Raw genomic sequence first — 13,187 nt, forward strand, 5'->3', positions numbered from 1 at the left:
CTGGGCCCTCCATCTTTGGGATCTGACCGTTCACAGTGGAACTGATTAGAGGGACCCAGCAGGTGACCACACTTGCTGGAGAGGAAAAGCCCTCTACCTTTCAACGTCAGGGAGCCTGTGCTGGTGTTGTGGTGTGACAGAGAGGGCAGAACAATGGCCGTTAAATTGCATGCACATGCTTGTCCAGCAGTGGTCATTGGATCTCACGCACACGTCTCGGTTAAACAGCAGATTCCCGCAATAGTGTATTCTCGTGCGCTAGAGCAGACTTGAGGGGCTTTGACTATACTGTGGTATATCCTGTGCTAACGAGAGTGAAGACCAGGGGTCAGCAGGTGATCCAAGCTATGTAGAACAAGAGGCAAGGGGAGCAGACGCCTGTGGGAATTCAGACTTGGAACTTGTGCCCGCTACTAAGTGCCTCTCAGCACCCTTCCGTTCTCAGCAGAGTCCGCTGACAGAGGTAGCCCCCAACCCCACAGGTGCTTTTGAAGTGGCCCAAATCCCTTTTCCTACTGCTTGATGGTCAGATCCCCTGTTCTTCCAATGTGTCTTCACCCGGGGTCTCTCTTCATCTGCCACAAGTACCATTTCCTGCTGGATATATGTTTCAACAGCAAGTGTCAGGAAGCTGAATATTGGCAAGGAAGAACATGATGGTTTTCCATGTTGATTACTGTCGTAGTTAGGGTTTCTAATGCTGTGCAGAGACACCATGACCATGGCAACTCTTACAAAGGAAAGCATTTAATGGGCTGGCTTACTGTTCAAAGGTTTAGTCCATTATCATCATGGTGAGATACGGTAAAACCAGGCAGACATGGTGCTGGAGAAGAAGCTGATGTTCCTACATCTTGACCTATAGGCAACAGGAAGTGATCTGAGACACTGGGTGTGGCTTGAGTTTATATGAGACCTCAAAGCCCATCTCCACAATAACACATTTCCTCCAACAAGGCTATACCCACTCCAACAAAGCCACACCTCCTAATAGCGCCACTCCCCTTGGGGACCATTTTCTTTCAAACCACAATTACTTTCCTTGTTACTGTAGCAACAGTAACAAAGCAAATTAAGGAAGTAGAGGCCTATTTGGCTCACAGTTTGAGAGATACAGTTCAGCATAGCAAGGAAAGCTTAGTAGCTTGAATGTGAAGAGGCTGGTGACATTGCATCTGCACTTAGGAAGCAGAGAGCACACAGGAAGTGGTCCACACCCAGTGATACACTGCCTTTATTGACGCTTCATCTCCTAACAGTTCCACAGTGTTTCAGAGCATCCCACAAGCTGAGGACCAAGTGGTCAAACACATGAGTCTATGGGGCTCATTTCAATGCAAGCTGCAACACAGTCCTATAATCCCGGTACCTGGGAGAGCAGTGGCAGAGGGTCACAAGTTCAAGACCAGTCTAGACTATACAGTGAAATTTTGTCTCAAACATAAATGAGTAAATGCGGACAGTCCTGAATCAAGCAGCATGGAGCTACCTCAACACGCTCCCCTCCCACCTCCAGATGCCCCATAGATGGGTTCCATCCCAGACACTAGTTCCTGTCCTCATGCTGGAGTAGCAGCTGAGACATCATGAAGAACTGCCCTGTAGGCAGTTTTTACAAGTTGCATATACTGCTTCTTCTTCTTCATTCTCTTTAATCAGAAGGCAAGAGACTCCTATCTGGTAACCGCAATGGAAGACTCCTATCTGGTAGCAATGGAAGACTGGAAATAGAATCTTTATTGTGAATGGCCATGTGTCCAGCTAAAGCTTCAGAGTTTTGTAACTGTCCCAGACAACCTCAAGGGGGAGATGGATTCTAGTAAAGAGAGGAAATGAAGACCACATGAGGAAATCTGGGCTTTGGGTCCTCCACGGGATATAGTCAGCTCTGAAGCAGGAAGGAGAAATCCTTCACAAGACTCCAACAGATGTGTCCCACCCTGTTTTCCCAATTTGCTGAGGGGAAAATAGTTTCTCCCGCCTTACATTCACTTAGCTCACATCTTCTGCCAAGTACACTGACCCTCTGTCCTTCGAATTCATTTCTGAGCCGTGTTTCCCCCTAGGTGGTGCCTTCGCTTCTGGTGGCGGATCACGCCGAGAATTCAGCAGTGAGAAACGGACTAGGAGGTGCAGGAGGCGCGATGATCAAGGAAAGCCTGGTGAAAGGCAGTAGCTCAGCTTCCTTTACCAAAGGACAGCATGAGATGTCAGATATGGATGGAAGATGGGAAGAACACAGAAGCCTCCTCACTGCCGGGGCCACTCATCAAGTGGGGACAGCAGGAGTCATAGCAGCCAATGAAACGCTAAGGATAACAAGAGCCACTGGGGCTTCCGGGGGCATGAGTGGGGCTCGAGGAGCTGCTGTGGCAATGAATGAGGAATTCTTAAGAAGCTACTTCACAGAGGTAAGCCCTGGAGGGAGAGGGAAGCATTTACCTAAAAATGTGAAATTCTAGGTTACTAAGTAGGCTTTTGTGAGAGGTATAATTAGTGGGAAAGTTTGCGGGCTCTGTTGTGTTTACAGGCAATGGGAACGAGAGCTAGGGTCCATTGAGACAGACAGTGTTCACCAAGTAACGCGTTCACAAATGGCTGCACAGTCCACCTTTTCTCCCTGTTTCTACTGCTCTGTTCCATATCATTATCATTCTAAGATGCACACTAAGAAAGCAGATTGAGCCCCGGAAGCTGCCATTCTGTGGTGCAGGGCAAACGGCAGTGGCAGAACCAGATGTGGGCTCTGGTGGCTGCTTGTCTCATTAAGATAAAACACCTGACAGACAGGGCTTAAGGGAGTGTTCCGCTGGGCTCGTGGCTGGAGACGTTAGCTGCAGACCATCACCAGGAAGGCATGGTGACGGACTCATGAGATAGCTAGTCAAATTATGTCACTGTCAGGAAGCAGAGGTGCAGGTTGGTGCTCGGCTCACGGTCTTCTTCTTTCCTTTCTTTGGTTTGGGAGCCCAGCCCATGGATGGCACCACCCACATTTAGTGTGGGTGAGCCTTCCATCCTCATTCAAACCTCTTTGCAAACTGCCTCATAGACACACATAGAGGCGTGCCGACAAGATGATTCTCCATTCAGTCAAGTCAATAATGAAGACTAATCATCACAGGCTCTTTCGGACTCTCTCCCTTTCTACACTTGCATTTCTTTGGTCAAAGGAAGTCATGTGACTATGATAAGTGACCCTGGGTCAAAAAAATATAACCTCCATGAGGAAGCAGGCATGGGGGGATTAAACACGGGAAGGAGGACAGAGAACATAGCCTAAAACAGGCAGGCTAGTAGATCTACTTACAGTTTTGTTTCTTTGGTTTGTTTGTTTCAATTTATTCATTGATTTTGTGTGTATGGATGCTTTGCCTACATGTCTGTCTATGCACCACATGCAGGCAATGAAAAGGGCATCCGATCCCAGGAACTGGAGGAACATATGGCTGTGAGCTGTCATGTGGGTGGTGGGAATCAAACCTGTGTCCTCTGGAAGATCAGCTAGTGCTCTTAAGCACTGAGCCATCTCTTCAGTCCCACATGTTTGCTGTTTATACGATAAAACATGTCATTCTGATGGGAATTCACATCGAAACCATGGAGAAAGTTCCATGAAAGATGGCGGTCAGAGATCGTGGCCTGAGACTAGCGACTGAAAACAGGACTGCAGACAAGTGTTACATGTAGACAGAATTCATCCAGAATAAATGCATTACTAGAACCAAATCTGTTTCAAAACTTCCGGAAACTAGTCAATTCATGCAGAAGCCCACCACTCCTAAGTATGTCTTTGCCTTACAACAGGAATTGAAAGCCTTGATTTTTTTTTCAAATCAAGCCAAAAGTCCTGGAGAAATAGACAAACCCACAGTTATAGTTGCAGGATGGAGCCTATTCTGTCAGAGTAGAGAGGAATGCAAGAAACATAGCAGCACTGTTAACTGACTGAATCTAACAGCCACGGTTGAGCGCTGGGTATCACAGTGCTTGAATAGGTCTGGTAGCATTGCAGGGGTTAGAAGTTTAGCTCAATGGAAGCGCTTAAAGCTCTAAGTTCAAAGTCCAGTCTCTCCCCCAAAAGAGGAAAGGGAGCCAGAACTTCTAAGCTTTCATAAGATTGTCAGAGGAATTGATGGCTGGATATGGAGACACACCTCTCTAACTGCAGCATGCACGAGGCAGAGGCAGGAAGACCCAGCCGCATACTGAGTTTGAGGCCAGCCTGGGATACATAGCATTATATCTGAAAGATAGCAGAAATTTCCAAGACTATTCATTGCTTACGTGGGCTTTAGCCAATTCCGTTTGCTATTATTTTCTACCTGTTTTTTTCTATTCTGTCTCACACTCTCACAAACACATATGCACACCTACAAACACACACATGTTCTCTGTTACCACAGTACAGCTAACAAACTAAGAAACTGAAATTGATACAGTTTACATCAGAGGTAAATTCCATGATAATGGTAATTGTCTTCTAAAGTGATTAGCTTTTCTGTATGATGTCTAATTGGGTTACCGTGACACTATTCACTTTCTGTCTGGCATTGCGCTCCCGACGGTTTTTCATCTTGCATAGTATTGATGTTTGTGAGAAGACAGGCCAGCTGTGATGTAGGATGTCTCATTGTGTTGCTCTTATGTTTCCTTATAATTAGACTCAATTTCCTTAGCTTTTGCATTATAAACAGGAGCATCAAGCCTTGCTTTTAAATGAATTTGTGTCGGTAATGATCCGGCCCCATTCTTTTTTCCGTGTTAGAAAGCGGCCTCCTATGCTGAGGACGATGACCTCCACATGGCCAAAGACTGCCTCCTCGTTTACTCCCAGGAAGAGACGGACTCTCTCCGAGGCTCCATCGGCTGCTGCAGCTTTATCGAGGGAGAACGTGATGACCTCTTCTTAGACGACCTGGGGCTTAAATTCAAGACACTAGCCGAAGTTTGCCTGGGCCGAAAGATCAATTTGGATGTGGACATTGAACACAGGCAAAAGCCTGTCCAAGAAGCGAGCGTGAAGCCAGCTTCGGGCTCACACTATGAGCAAATGACGGTCAGCTCAGAGAGCACATACTCCTCTGACCGTGGCTTCCAAGTCTCGAAACCTCTGCCTGAAGCACACACAGAGAAAGTCATGCAGGAAATTGTCACTGAAAGCTCTGTGTCTTCCAGGCAGAGTCAAAAGGTAGTGCCACCAGCTCCTGATCCCGTGGCTTCTGGTAACATCATAGTGACAGAAACTTCCTATGCCACAGGCACCACAGGGCCGCCCAGCACTGTGATCCTGGGTCCTAGACAGCCACAAAGCCTAATTGTGACAGAGAGGGTGTACGCCCCAGCCGCCACCTTGGTAGATCAGCATTATGCCAATGGCGAAAATGTCGTTGTTACTGAACGACTGATCCAGCCCAATGGCAGCGTCCCTAAGCCCGTCGAGGTCACCCAGCATCTGAAAGATGCGCGGTATGTCATGGTGAGTGAAAGGGAGAGCATCCTTGCCCCCAGCCCTGCCGTGCAGCCCACTCTGGTAATGCCTAGTGTGGCAGCAGGACAGAACGTCACAGTGACAGAAAGAGTAGTGACCCCTGCTTCCACACTGCAGTCTGGTTACCAGATTCCTAGCGAAACCTCTCTCAAGGCTAGGAAGACTGTGGTTTCCAGTGTGGGAGGCCTGGGCCCTCTGCATAGTTCAGAGGAATCTGGCCATCACAATTCTACCGTAACCACCTCTTCCACCAGGGTCACCAAGCACAGCACCGTGCAGCATTCTTACTCCTAAACAGAAACCAGCTGCAGTCTGGCCCCAGCTTAACTGGCTTCGCTGGATGTGTGTCCCCATGCCCCTAACCTTATATGAGCCGTCCAAAGTCTACACACTGAAGGAAGTCACGGATGTGTCAGGGCCACAGTGTCTCTGAAAAGGCTGCATTTCGGAAATACTCTGTGATACTCAGGGGATGGAGGGAAGATGTTGGGCCCTAAGTGCCTTTTAGCACGCTATGCAAGCAAAACGCACAGACCAGACAAGGAAAATTAGCTTCCAGGAACTTACCAAATTAAAGTATGGTTTCTAGTTCATGCGGTCTAGAAGGATGGGTCTCTGCACAATGCATTGATACCCAGCAGGGACTGTCCCACCCCTTATATTATAAAACCTCATAGGTTACAGGTACCAAATAGCTCATCTACCCAGAGGAGCATCTCCACTCTGGGCCTCTACTTCTGATGCAGGTTCTCTTTAACACTGGAACCCTGAGTATCATGGGAGGCCAGGAGGCAGAAACAGAAAAAAACTTGATGCCCTTTTAGTTGTGTAAATTGTTGGAACTTTAGAACGCTGACAAGCTAAGAATACATATTGTGTGTTTGCTCTACACATGGCATGTGTGTACACGTGTCCTGTGAGCTTAAAAAAAATGACTGCATAGTTCTCCTTGTTTCTCAGAGGTCATAAAATATTAAGCATTTCACATTCAGTTAAATACTCCAGGACAGCCACCTGTGGTGACAGCTGACTTTTAGTCCCAACACTTAGGAGGCAGGAGGTATCTGTGAGTTTGAGGTCAGCCTGGTCTATATAAAGAATCCCAGGACATTCAGGGCTACAAAGAGAAACTCTGTCTCAAAGGAAAAAAAAACAATAATAATCTAGGATAAAATTCATACTTAATTTTTCTGTAATGTGATAATAGTCTTTTTAAAACACTCAGCATATATTTGTTATATATTACAATTTAATGCACTTAGAGGCCAGGTTGATGGCTCAGTGGTTAAGAGTACATTACTATTGTTGCAGAGAGCACTGGTTTAGTTTCTGCCGTCCAGCTCCTATGGCTCACTGCCACTGCTAATCCCAACTCAGGGGGTCTAATGCCCCCTAATGGCCTCCAGAGGCACTGCACTTACACAATTCCAGGTAGTCAAGAGGCTGGCCCTATCCTGCCCTGCGTTCACTGCTTCTTCATCCCCAGGGCCTCACATAGGTACCAAGCCAGTGTCAGGGGGTCAAGCTGAGTCCCACAAACCACTCTTTGCTTACAACTATTCAAACATCAAAAGAACTCTGTTTTCACAATTCTAAATTCTGATTTTTACCACTCTGACATCTAAACGTAACTAAAGTTGATATACATGAAGTAAATATTTTACCATAAAAACCTTGAATTATTGGATCAGTTTCACTCGGCTTCCTTGCCTTGTTTCTTTAAAGAAGTCATTTGATTTGTTCAGCTCGTCAGTGGAAAGTATTTTATAAATAAAATTGTTTCTGAAAACAATGTTTCAAAACAAAAAATAAAAACCATGTTTCAAAACCTATATGTATATTAGTAACAATTTATATGTATGCTTCCCACAAAATGTTGAAAACAGTCAAATTTCTCAATATTTTGCTAGAAAAATGGAAATTTTCCACTTAAACTTTTATAGATATTTTTGAAATAATGTTTACATGTGCCCCATTGTGAAAACATTTATACCGCTAACTGACTGGTGAAGGGTTTTTACAAATGGTAAAAATGCTAGGGAGTGGAGGCCAACTTATTTCTGCAACCTAGACTTTACTTTCCGCACAGCAAGCTTCGTGTGAGTTTGTTTTGTTTCATTTTGTTTTCGTTGTAATTGCTGTTATTTCGCCATGCTGCAGCAGGAATCATCCTGAGGTGTGAAGCTACAACTGTGGCCCATGTGCTTAGGAAACCAAAACTCAGTCTAGAACTTTCTCTGTGGGTAGGCTTGGGACCCAGCTTCTCATCTGCACATGTATGGTCTTCCTCGTTGGTTTTCCTCGTTCCTAAAAGGGTGGTTGGGTGGTTTGTCAGTTTTTACATTTGTTCCTTCGGAGGATTGTATTTGCGTGTGTGTTCATGTAAAATATTTCAATAAAAAGACTGTCTTCCTTCAGAGTGGCCCTTCTGCCCGTCTCCCTACTGATCTGTCGTATATTACAGGGGGTGCTGCTGCCTGGGAAGAGAGCTGCCTTGACAGATGTTCCTGGATTTCCTTATTTAATATGATCTCACGTAATATGATGGGGGAAATTGTGGGGACCAGGGAAAAGGCAGGAGCCCTCACTCCAGAGTTCAGTCAAAGCCTCTGTCAACTGAAAATGAAGAATTCCCGAACAATTAACGTTTGCTTTGAAGGTTGATGACATAGAGACAGTTTTCCTTCTACGTGAGGTATTTTCAAATAAGAATGTTAAAATAGCAATGAGCCCTGAGTAACCACGAACACGTGGTCTTCAGTGTGGCCATATTCCTTCCCCAGATGATGTTTTGAAAGCTCAGCTTCCCTTGCAATTCTTAGCATCTAAGGTGTAAGACCATCAGCTAAAGCCCTGCAGAGCACACCGCAAGAACCACCTGCCACGACCTCTACATTCCTTGGCAACCCTTGACAGATAGCCTCAAATTCTGTGTATGGCTGTTGCAAGGGCTAGGCGAGGGGACTCTCGCACCTCAAATCCTGTGTACGACTGTTGCAAGGGCTAGGCAAGGGGACTCTCAAGAAGCCCATACCACTCTTGGGTGTGTCTTCTCTTCCCCTGGACACCTCTCCTACTGACCCCCACACTTACATCTATGGTAAAAATCCATTTTAGGAGTTGGAAAGTGGGCTAAGTGGTTAAGAGTACTGGCTGCTCTTACAGAGGGCCTGGGTGCAGTTCCCAGCACACATGATGGCTCACAACTCTCTAACTCTAGTTCCATGGGAGCCAACAGCCTCTTCTGGCCTCCACAGGCACCATGCATGCGTGTGATACACAGACATCCATGCAGTCAAAACACCCATAAACATAAAAATTAATAAATCTTTTTTGAAACCTTTAATAAACTTGCCTCTACTTCAAACTGGCACATGCCAGATTCCTTTCTGCAGTAAAGCCAAGGATGCAGCTTGTCCCTCAAAGGAACCCCTCAGGCTGCTGCGGCCATTGCATCATGGAGAAGCATCTCCACTTGCTGTTCGGCCTCTGCTGGCAGACCCTAGTAGTGTCCTCATGACGAAAAGCCATCTGTAGAGGTGGCACATTTGGTCTCCCACACTGGCAATACTACACTGAACACTAATGACAACTTCACAACACTGGTGTGTCAGGATCTCCTGAAGCATGGAGACCCAGGGTCTGCACTCCAGGTGGCACACAGGCGAAACTGCCTCACCTGTGAAGACCACATGCCCATCATCACAACCTCAAAATGTACAGTGAGATGGAGCTGGTGCTTGGCACTGAAACGAAGAGTTTCAGGTAGCGACCCTCAGATGATTAATTCTTACCTACCTCTTTTGGTGGAATTTAAATATGTATCTTTTATATTCTCTTCCTACCCTATGTGTGGCTGGAAGGAAACTATTAAAATCACCAACATCATTCAGTTTTGCTTCTGTCACTGGTGTAGGAGGTCCTTCTGTATTTCTGTGGCTTTCATTGGTTGGATAAAGAAACTGCCTTGGCCTTTTGATAGGGCAGCACTTAGGTGGAGTAGACAGGACAGGATTCTGGGAAGAAGGACAGTATGACAGATGCCAGGAAGCTCCTGCCTGAGACTGACGCTGGTTATAATCTTTCCCAGTAAGCCATGACCTCATGGTGATACAAATTAATAGGCCAAGGCAGTTTCTTTATCCAACCAATGAAAGCAAACAAATACAGAAGAACATTCTACACCATGTCACCTGTGGTTCTGCCTTGGGTTCCTGTATTCTGAAGCTTTTTATCTGTGCTGTTGCCAGGCACAGAGATTTAGAACTAGTTAACTAATGTTCCTTTAAAATGGGTTTCTTTAGCCTTGTGCATTATTTCACTGTATCTCTGATCTTCTTGTTCCCCTTAAAATGGACTTTGCTCATCATGAAAATGACCAGCCGGCTTTCTGGCGCCCAGTGCTTCCATGGTTTGCCTTTCCGGTTCTCCTGCTCACTGCCAGTCTGTCTATGCATCCAGCACACACCATGTCAAGGGCGTGTAGGTAGGCTTTGTAGCGATTGTTTACACAGCTGACCCTCAGTCTTCTGTCTTGGTGCTGACTTTCTCTGCCTCATCGGCTTTTTTACTCCTGCCTTCAGGCATGTTCACGTCTGTGACCCTTGCTGAACCTCTGCTGCTGCGAGAGGAGATACCCAATGATCTGGCTGCATCTTTCATGTCACCTTATCACAAACGTTGGGCTCATTTGAACAGTGCAGCTTTTTGGCGCATGCTGTGCAGTATGTAACTCTACATGTAACTTCACGTTTGGCATGCCTTTGGTTGGGGTGTGCATTTAGGTGTTAGGGTGGACCGTAGGTCACTCTGGAACATTGTGGACCACTTCTGTGTCCAGGAACTTTGGCCTGGCCAGGATTTCTAGCCTTCCTCTTGGACAACTTGTTTGTTCAGTTTGCAAAATTTGTAGGGCTTTGTGCAAATCCTTCCAGACCTGACTCTCCGCCCTACTCTCCAGTCTCGCAACACCGATAACATCCCTTGTGCAATGCTCTCTTTAGGGGTCCACATAGCTCCTCTGCTGACTTGGGAACTACACATCCTTGTATTTATTTACTTACTGCTTTAGGTGCAAGGCCTAAAGTTATGTTTTAAGTTTAAATTACTATGCTTAATAGATCCGTAAAACAAAATGCCTCTGACATTTAAGCCCCACTTGCCCAAGGACAGATAATGCCCAAGAACACTGGGTTCTGTTGTTCATGTAAGATAACAAGTCACGTGTTTTCTCTTCTAGAAACAAGGTTGGTCGCCCCAACTGCACAGGACGTGTTTGAGCACACATAGGTGGGAGATACGTAGACAGGAAGTACTTCAGGATGCATGCTTGCTCCCATGGGACAAAGGCAGGAAGCACATAGGCTTGTGGGTTTTGCCTCTATAAGCCCCTGACTAATGTAATTCACATCCATTCTCTGGGAATCCTTGCTTCAAATTTGGCTCAAACTTTGTGATAGAGGTCTTATCCTCACCCAGGGGATAAGCAAGGTTCTACTTCAGCTGTTCTATTGACTTTTTAACTAAACCTCCTGTGTTTATTGCTTTATTGTTGCTCTGTGGGAAAATAATTGTTTTAACTTTTTTTTATTCATTCTATGTGTCTTCACATCATGCCTCCCAATTGCACCCATCTTCCTCCCCACCCTGAAGAATAAAACCAAATAAAATTTAAGGGGGAGAAAGGGAAAATCTCATCACGGAAGCTTCAGTGTGACACAGTGAACCGCACAAACCCCTTTCTCCATACATTTTTACTTTCACACTTTAATCACAAAGAATCCTTGGTCTGGGCTCCAAGGTCCCCTGGTCTACACCATCAACACGGGGCCCTCTCTGGGACTCTTCCTGGGCATCCTGTTACTGTCCTGTGTCGTAGAGACCCTGCAACCTTAGGTCCACAGGACCGACCTTACCCTCACCCTCCACCCTCATGCTCTAGCAGCTCGCAGATGGGTTTGATGCATGTTGGGATGGGCCAACACTTAACCCCGATTCAGGACCTGGGTAGTTGCGGGGTTGGTCAACCACCCAGCTCTTCCCCGTCTTCACCACCAGGGTGCGCTCTCCAGCACTGCCCTGGCGAGTTCAGGAGCAATGAGCACGGGCTGGGGCCCGTTCTGCTTTCACATCCTCAGGATCAGTTCTCCCACACCTACAGCTTCAGGGCCATCAATACTGTGTCATCCAGGTATAGGGGTCACTTTCCCGCGTGCTCTAGCTGATGAGGAACAGGGACCACTCCCCCACTCTCATGCTCTCAGCGCCAACTCTTTCACCTGCTTCAGGAATTGTTGGTTGGTAAGGGGTTAGAAGGAGGAGGCGTCTCTCTCCTGCCAATGCTTCTGCATGATAGATGAGAAACGGAGACAGCTCTCCCATGCTCACAGCTTTGGGACTGTCACCCACACCTTTGCTACCATGGACAGCTCTACTGTGCTGCCCAGGCTCAGTGCAGGGTCCACTTTCCTGAGTGCGGCAGCTGGTAACTGGGAAGTCAGCCTGTTAGTCTGATCAGGCCGTAAGGGGATGCTTCTGCCCGCCCCCCAACTCAAACCAATGCATGACAGACAAGTAGTGGGGACAGCTCTCCCATACAGCTTTGGAGCTGGCTCACCCACCTCTGCCAACAGGGTTGGCTCTCTCGTGCTGCCCAGACAAGGTGTAGGACCCTCTTCCTCAAGTGATGCAGCCGACAAAGGGGTCAGTTCACTCACCAGCTGGAGGTGGTAGAGGCAAGAGGGGAGGGGCATCTTTCCCTCATCCCCACCACCACACACAACAGACAAGGGAGGTGGTACCAGCTACGCCCCTAGCACACCCTCAGGGCTGGCTCATCCTTGCCTCTGTCTACACGGTCAACTCTACAATGGTGCCCAGGTGAGGCAGAGGACCCATTCTCCCGAGTGCTGCACCTGGTGAGTGGTTGGGTCAGGTCCCCCACTGCCCGCAGGTGTTGAGGGGTGAGAGGAGGGCATCATACCCTCGCCTACATCACCACATGACAGATAAGAGGAGCTCCCATTCTCATGGCCTTCGAGGCCAGCTCACCTCTGCCTCTGCGAACAGGGTCAGCTCTACTGTGCTGCTGAGGTGAGATGGAGGACCTGCTCTCCTGAATGCTTCAGTGAGGGATGGGGCCTACTCCATTCAGCCCTATCCTCTCTGCCTTCATCAGGGTCCCGGACCAAGTCCTGGCCCTTTGCAGCAGCCCAGACCCAGACATCTGACCCTAGGCAGTAGGGCCTCTGGATCAGCCCATTCCTCATTCCCTCCTCTCTTCAAACCTGCATCCCCCCCCCCCCCCCACATTCTGCAGTGCTCTCTCCCATATATAGTCTCTGGGTAGTGAGATTAAAGTCATATGGTACACCACCTTATTTACTGTAACTCTAGAATTTAGACAACAACAGGAGATTCATCTGTCTCTCCTGTGACTAAAGGCATGAACTATCACTGCCCTGCTCAAACATGCTGTCTCAGCTCCAAATTGTTCTAACTCTTACATATTTAGAAAACAAGTTTGAACTGTAGTGACCCTTTGAATTTACTTAAAACATTTTAAACCTCTTAACTGTGTTTTCAATGTCAAACAATAAAAATATCCTTTTTTATTTAAGAAGAACTCAAAAGCCAATGTCCAAAATGGCATGGGCCACATGTCAATCTATAGTCTAACATTTCTAACATGAAATTA

General features: G+C 46.9%; 1 protein-coding gene across 1 annotated transcript in view; it reads left to right on the forward strand.

Moving 5' to 3' along the window:
* The window catches only part of Dsg2 (desmoglein 2), a 47,313-nt gene extending 39,411 nt beyond the window's left edge, over nt 1-7,902 (forward strand). Inside the window, exons 14-15 of the mRNA XM_013349376.2 lie at nt 2,067-2,411; nt 4,769-7,902. Coding sequence (XP_013204830.1) covers nt 2,067-2,411; nt 4,769-5,785 — 1,362 coding nt within the window. The 3' untranslated portion in view covers nt 5,786-7,902. The remainder of the gene's footprint in view (nt 1-2,066; nt 2,412-4,768) is intronic.
* Nucleotides 7,903-13,187: the final 5,285 nt, after the last annotated feature.

This window comes from Microtus ochrogaster, chromosome 18, assembly GCF_000317375.1.
Source record: "Microtus ochrogaster isolate Prairie Vole_2 chromosome 18, MicOch1.0, whole genome shotgun sequence".
Classification (NCBI taxonomy): domain Eukaryota; kingdom Metazoa; phylum Chordata; class Mammalia; order Rodentia; family Cricetidae; genus Microtus; species Microtus ochrogaster.